This window comes from Terrapene carolina, unplaced genomic scaffold, assembly GCF_002925995.2.
Source record: "Terrapene carolina triunguis isolate 2854851 unplaced genomic scaffold, T_m_triunguis-2.0 Scaffold233, whole genome shotgun sequence".
In the NCBI taxonomy this organism is placed as follows: Eukaryota; Metazoa; Chordata; order Testudines; family Emydidae; genus Terrapene; species Terrapene triunguis.
Window position 1 is genome coordinate 13,642,257 of NW_020664584.1, and position 6,967 is coordinate 13,649,223.

Genomic DNA, 6,967 nt, shown 5'->3' on the forward strand with positions numbered 1-6,967 from the left:
TCCCAGGATAGGGATGTGAGTTCCATCTATAGCCCCACCGCAGTTTGGGAATCCCATCGCGGCGAAGCCATCTATGATGGCCTGCGCGTTTCCCAGGGTCACTACCTTTGAGAGCAGTAGCTCAACGATTGCGTTGGCTACTTGCATCACAACATCCCCCACGGTAGATTTGCCCACGCCAAAGTGGTTCGCGACTGACCGGTGGCTGTCTGGCGTTGCAAGCTTCCAGAGGGCTATGGCCACTCGCTTCTGGACAGTCAGGGCTGCTCGCATCCGGGTGTCATTGCGCTTCAGGGCAGGGGACAGCAAGTCACAAAGTTCAAGGAAAGTCCCCTTCCGCATGCGAAAGTTTCGCAGCCACTGGGATTCATCCCAGACCTGCAGCACTATGCAGTCCCACCAGTCCGTGCTTGTTTCCCAGGCCCAGAATCGCCATTCCACAACATCCACATGACCCATTGCCACCGTGATATCCTCTGCGCTGGGTCCAGTGCGTTCTGACAGGTCTGTGCTACTCTCAGACTTCAGGCCCTCACTGCGGTGCCGTAGCCTCCTCGCCTGATTTATCTGCATCTGCCTCTGGGAAAGGTGGATGATAAGCTGCGAGGCGTTGACAACGGCCACAACTGCAGCGATGATCGCAGCGGGCTCCATGCTCGCAGTGTTGTGGCGTCCGCGCTGTCACTGACCAGAAAAGTGCGCGAACTGATTTCCCGCCGGCGCTTTCAGGGAGGGAGGGCGGGAGTGACGGACAGATGACGACAGTTACCCAAAAGCACCCTCGACACATTTTTTTACCCAGAAGGCATTGGCGGCTCGACCCAGAATTCCAATGGGCAGCGGGGACTGCGGGAACTGTGGGATAGCTTCCCACAGTGCACCGCTTCCAATGTCGACGCTTTCCCCGTTAGTGTGGACTCACAAAGTCGAATTACTGTCCTTAGTGTGGACACACACGTTCGACTTTGCAATATCGATTCCACATATTCGATTTAAGTAAAATCGAACTACTCTCGTAGTGTAGACATACCCTTAACTAGCTAGCAACCTCCCTCCTTGTTCCCAATACAGAGTCACAAGCCCCAGTACTCACAGCCGCATGCAGCTCTGGGCAGCCGTGATACTGGGTCCAGCTCTGGCCTGTCCTTCTCGGCAATTCCTCCCTGGCACAGTGCTCCTCCTGGCTCCTGTGCTGGGGTGTCCCCGATCGGCCCTGTCCTTCCCAGGCTTCAGGCAGGTTCTCTGCTGCTTCACTGTGTGAGGGCCTGTGGGCTGCTGCCTCTCTCTCCAGGGGAGCTCCAGAGCCACACCCCTGAGTTTCCCTCCTTTCTCTCACTGCTCCCTCTCCCCCAAAGAAAAAGATTTAAAGGAGCCATGCTCTCTAAACCCCAAAGGGGTTACACTTTTTTAAAGATGGGCACTACGTTAGCCTTTTTCCAATAGTCTGGGACCTCCCCCGATCGCCATGAGTTTTCAAAGATAATGGCCAATGGCTCTGCAAGCACAATATAAATCCTAAATCTAAATTCGCCAATAAGGTCTAAATCCAATTTATCCATGTGTGCATATGTGTGTGCATGCATATGTGTGTGGCGTGTGTATGCATGCATGTGCATATGTGTGCGTATGTGTGCGTGAGTGCATGCATGCATGTAAATATGTGTGCATCGTGTGTGTGTATGTGTGCATGTGCATACATATATGTGTGCATGCGTGTGAGTGTGTGCTTATGTTTGCATATGTGTGCGTGTTGGTGTGTGTATCTTGTCCACACGTATGCATGTGTGTATGTGTGCATGTGTGTGTGTGCACATGCGTACGTGTGTCTGGGTAAGTGTGCCTGTGCGTATGCGTGAATGTACCTATGCATGTGTGCATGTATGTGTGTATGTATATGTGCGGGTATGTGTGTGTGCGTATGTGTGTGTGCATGTGTGCGCGCATGTGTGTGTATGTGTCCGTTTGCATATGCGTGCATGTGCGTATGTGTGCTTGTATATATGCGTGTTTGTGTGTGTGTATCTAGAAGTCTCTCACCCTACAATAAATGGATGCCCAGTGTTACAGCTGAGTCCATTTCACCTGCACCCTCTCACTGAGCACAATCGCGGGTCTTTGTCTGAACTCTGAGCAGCCACAAGTTCAAGTCTCCCACCAGCCCAGTGAAACCCACCTGTGGAATCTGATACAGGCCCTAAAAAGACTGGGGTACCAGGTTTTGAGAGGTCTCGCCCAGGGCTGTCAGAGCAGTGGTTCTCAACAAGGGGCAAGTGTAGCCTGGGGGTACGCAGAGGTCTTCCAGGGGGTACATCAGCTCATCTAGGGATTTGCCTCGTTTTACAACAGGCTACAGAAAAAGCACAAGCAAAGTTCATACAAACTAAAATTTCATGCAGACAATGACTTGTATATTCTGACTATACACTGAAATGTAAGTACAATCTTTATATACCAGTTGATTTATTTCATAATTATATGGTAAAAATGAGACAATCAGCAGTTTTTCAGTAGTAGTGTGCTGTGACAGTTTTGTATTTATACAAATATTTTTATGTCTGATTTTGTAAGCAAGCAGTTTTTAAGTGAGGTGAAACTTGGGGATACGCAAGAGAAATCAGACTCCTGAAAGGGGTACAGTAGTCTGGAAAGGTTGAGTGACACTGTGTAAAAGCAGGACATGAAGCCCAGTGAAGCTCAGGGAAACAGGACTGGGACTACAGCACGCTTCACTTTAGGCCCTACCCCAATCCATGTTATATCTATTTTAACCCAAGGAAATTGACCGGTTTGCATGGTCCAAGCATGAATTTCCTGCAAGCTTTCCTCAGGGCCTCCTGGACCTCTTTGTTTCTCAGGCTGTAGATGAGGGGATTGACCAGGGGAGTTAGGACGGTGTAGATGACAGAGAGAACTTTCTTGAAGTTGCTCAGGATATCTGTGGTTGGGAACATATAGACAATCAGCAGAGTTGCATAATAAATGCTCACCACAATGAGGTGGGAGGAGCAGGTGGAAAAGGCCTTTTGCCTTCCGGTGGTGGATGGGATTCTCAGGATGGTGGCAATGATGCAGATGTAGGACATCATGATAAGTAGGAATGGGACCAGTGAGAAAAGAAAGCTGAGTGTGAAAGCCAGCGTTTCCATCAAGTGTGGGTCATTGCAGGAGAGATTTACAAGGGGGATAAAATCGCAAAAGAAATGATCAATAACGTTGGGGCCACAGAATGTTAACTGAGATATCGACAGTGTTAATATGCCACTGCATAGGAAGCCACCTATCCAAGAGCCACCTGCAAGCTGGAGGCAGGCCCTGCCACTCATATGGGCTGCATAGTGCATTGGATTGCATATCGCTAAATACCGATCGTAGGACATCACTGACAGGAGAAGGCATTCTGTAACCACCAGAGAACAAATGAAATAATATTGTGTGAGGCAGAGACTAAACAAAATAGTCCTGTCCCCAGTCAGGAGACTGGCCAGCACCTTGGGTAGGATGGTGGAGGTGTAGCAGGTCTCCAAGCAGGACAAATTCCCCAGGAAGAAGTACATGGGGGTGTGAAGGTGCTGATCAGCCACAACTAGCGCAAAGATAAGGATGTTCCCAGCCACGGTCGCGATGTAGATGACGAGAAACAGCAGGAAAAGAAGAGTTTGTAGCTCAGGGAGATTCCCAAATCCTACCAGGATGAATTCCGTGAGAACTGTTTGATTCCCCCACTCTGGGTTCGCCATGAGGTCCAACTAGGGGAAAGAAACCAACATTTACAATGGAATCTGAAGAGGATACATTTTCATCATGCTTTAGCATCAATTTAGTTCCATAAATATTCCATAAGGCCCCTCATCCTGTGGGGACAGTGAAGAACCAAGACTCTGGAGGCAAATTTCCTATTTAGATCTTTGAGATTCCATTATCACCTGCCCTCCGCTCAGTTAAGAGATCGGTGCAGGTAGAAAGCCACACACCCCGCTGGGCATATTTATGTCAAAACTGGCAAAGCCATTTTGTATTAGTCTTTTGTAACTTCAACAAGTGGTCCCCATGGCTCACCACGGTGGACTGTGACTTGTTGCACTGCAAACATATTATCGGTTCATCTAACGGATAACAGGCTCTATTGGACTCAGCCAAGAGGAGGGGACTGTGATCAACACAGTATCAAAGCAAGTTACGTTAGTCTCCATGAGACAAGGTCCAGCCCTTTCCTGCTTTTATTCTTTTTCCATTTTTTGACATTCTCCTGGACCTCTCCAGAGAGAGAGGGAGAGAGACACTTGTGGTGTTTAGATGTTGCTTGTAATTATTAGAACTGGGAGCACTGTCTGTTGGGAGTCTGGAAGGACAGGAAACAGGAAGGAGCAGGGAGGAGTTGAGGAGGCTGAGTGAGAGTTAGAGTGTGCAGCAGCAGATGGTAAAGAGGTTTCCACTGTAAAAATAAAGTCCTGTTGAAGTTTGTTAGTACCTTGCCTGGTTGATACAACATTTTGGTGAAGAGGATGGATCTTCTGCCTCTGAACCCACCTGCATCCTTTCTGCAAAGCCCAGGTGAGCCTCCAGTTGCTTTTACTGTCTGGATCCATATGTTTGAGACTTACCTGCTTGCAATCAGCGCTACAGAGATTTCTGAAGTAAGAAAGCGTGCTCTGCTAATCCACTGCCTTGGAGCAGAAGGGCAGCGTATATTTTACACTTTTCCCCTTGCAGATGATAAATATGAGACTGCACTCACTGCATTAAAGACCTTTTTTGTGCCAAAAGTGAATGTTGTAGCTAATCGCTACAGATTTTGCCAGTGTGAGCAGAAACCAGGGGAGACTATAATGCAGTATATTGCTTCCCTGAAGAGTCTGATTGTAACTTGTGACTTTGGGAATATGGCAGATAATATGATCAGAGACCAGCTCATTGAAAACAACCATGCTTCGTGTAAGGGTATGTCTACACTACGAAATTAGGTCGAATTAATAGAAGCTGGTTTTATAGAAATCGGTTGTATACAGCCGACTGTGTGTGTCCCCACATAAAATGCTCTAAGTGCATTAGTTCGGCGGACCGCGTCCACAGTACCGAGGCTAGCGTCGACTTCCGGCGCATTGCACTATGGGTAGCTATCCCACAGTTCCCGCAGTCTCCGCCGCCCATTGGAATTCTGGGTTGAGATCCCAATGCCCGGATGATGCAAAACAGTGCCGCGGGGGGTTCTGGGTACATGTCGTCAGGCCCCTCCCCCTCCGTCACAGCAACGGCAGACAATAGATTCGCGCCTTTTTACCTGGGTTACCTGTGCAGACAACATACCACGGCAAGCATGGAGCCCGCTCAGCTCAGCTCACTATCACCATATGTCATCTAGGTGCCGGCAGACGTGGGACTGCATTGCTACACAGCAGCAGCAGCTAACTGCCTTTTGGCGGTAGACGGTGCAGCATGACTGGTAGCCTTCATTGGCGATCTGGGTGCCGGCAGCCGTGGGGATGGCAGCCGTGGGGCTGCATTGCACCAGCCCCCTTGCCTTTTGGCAGTAGATGGTTTATTACGACTGGTAACCGTCCTCGTCGGACAGCAGTGGCTGTCGATCATGGGCACCTGGACAGACAATGATGGTTATCAGTCGTAGTATACTATTTTCTGCAAAGCACCCAGTTTTCTGCTAAGCACCCAGAAGAGGCCGAGGGCAATCTGGGTGCTGGCAGACATGGGGCTGGCAGCCGTGGGGCTGCATTGCACCAGCCCCCTTGCCTTGATGATGATGGTTATCAGATGTAGTATGCGTAGGATGGGGCTACATTGCTACACAGCAGCAACCCCTTGCCTTTTGGGCAGTAGATCGTATATTACGACTGGTATCCATCGTTGTCATACTGCAGTGGGTATCAGATTGTGCAATAGACCTGAAGACTAACTGCCAAGCGCCCAGTATTTGCTGCCAAGCACCCAGAAAATGCCAAGGGCTATCAGTCATGCTGCACCGTCGTCTTAAGATGTAAAAAATAGATTTATTCTGTATTCATTTGCTTCCCCCCTCCCTCCTGCTAAACCCAGGCTTTTGAGTTCAATCTTTGGGGGGGGGGGCATTCTGTGTGACAGTTGTTTGTGTTTCTCCCTGATGCAAAGCCACCTTTCTTGATTTTAATTCCCTGTACCTGTACGCCATGTCGTCACTCGCCCCTCCCTCCCTCCCTCCCTCCTTCCCCTGGTCCGTCAGATACTACTTTCGCGCCTTTTTTCAGACCAGACGCCATAGCTAGCACTGGGATCATGGAGCCTGCTCAGATCACCGCGGCAATTATGAGCACTATGAACACCACGCGCATTGTCCTGGAGTATATGCAGAGCCAGGACATGCCAAAGCAAAACCAGGACCAGGCGAGGAGGAGGAGGAGGCGATTGCAGCGTGGCGACGAGAGTGATGAGGAAATGGACATGGACCTAGACCTCTCACAAGGCACAGGCCCCAGCAATGTGGAAATCATGGTGTTAATGGGGCAGGTTCATGCTGTGGAACGCCAATTCTGGGCCCGGGAAACAAGCACAGACTGGTGGGACCGCATCGTGCTGCAGGTGTGGGACGATTCCCAGTGGCTGCGAAACTTTCGCATGCGTAAGGGCACTTTCATAGAACTTTGTGACTTGCTTTCCCCTGCCCTGAAGCGCCAGAATACCAGGATGAGAGCAGCCCTCACAGTGGAGAAGCGAGTGGCGATAGCCCTGTGGAAGCTTGCAACGCCAGACAGCTACCGGTCAGTCGGGAATCAATTTGGAGTGGGCAAATCTACTGTGGGGGCTGCTGTGATCCAAGTTGCCAGGGCAATGAGAGACCTGGTGATATCAAGGGTAGTGACTCTGGGAAACGTGCAAGCCATAGTGGATGGCTTTGCTGCAATGGGATTCCCAAACTGTGGTGGGGCGATAGACGGAACCCATATCCCTATCTTGGCACCGGAGCACCAAGCCACCGAGT

At 49.9% G+C, this 6,967-nt stretch overlaps 1 protein-coding gene across 1 annotated transcript; it reads right to left on the minus strand.

The window, feature by feature from the left end:
• Positions 1 to 2,759: 2,759 nt before the first annotated feature.
• On the minus strand, positions 2,760 to 3,737 carry LOC112123258 (olfactory receptor 6B1-like). The gene has a single exon (XM_024221912.2). The coding sequence runs from the start codon at positions 3,735 to 3,737 to the stop codon at positions 2,760 to 2,762; it is 978 nt and encodes a 325-aa protein (XP_024077680.2).
• Positions 3,738 to 6,967: the final 3,230 nt, after the last annotated feature.

What these genes read in the sequence shown, in the direction of transcription:
- LOC112123258 (XM_024221912.2), bottom strand. Translation starts at nt 3,737, where the DNA reads ATGGCGAACCCAGAGTGGGGGAATCAAACAGTTCTCACGGAATTCATC.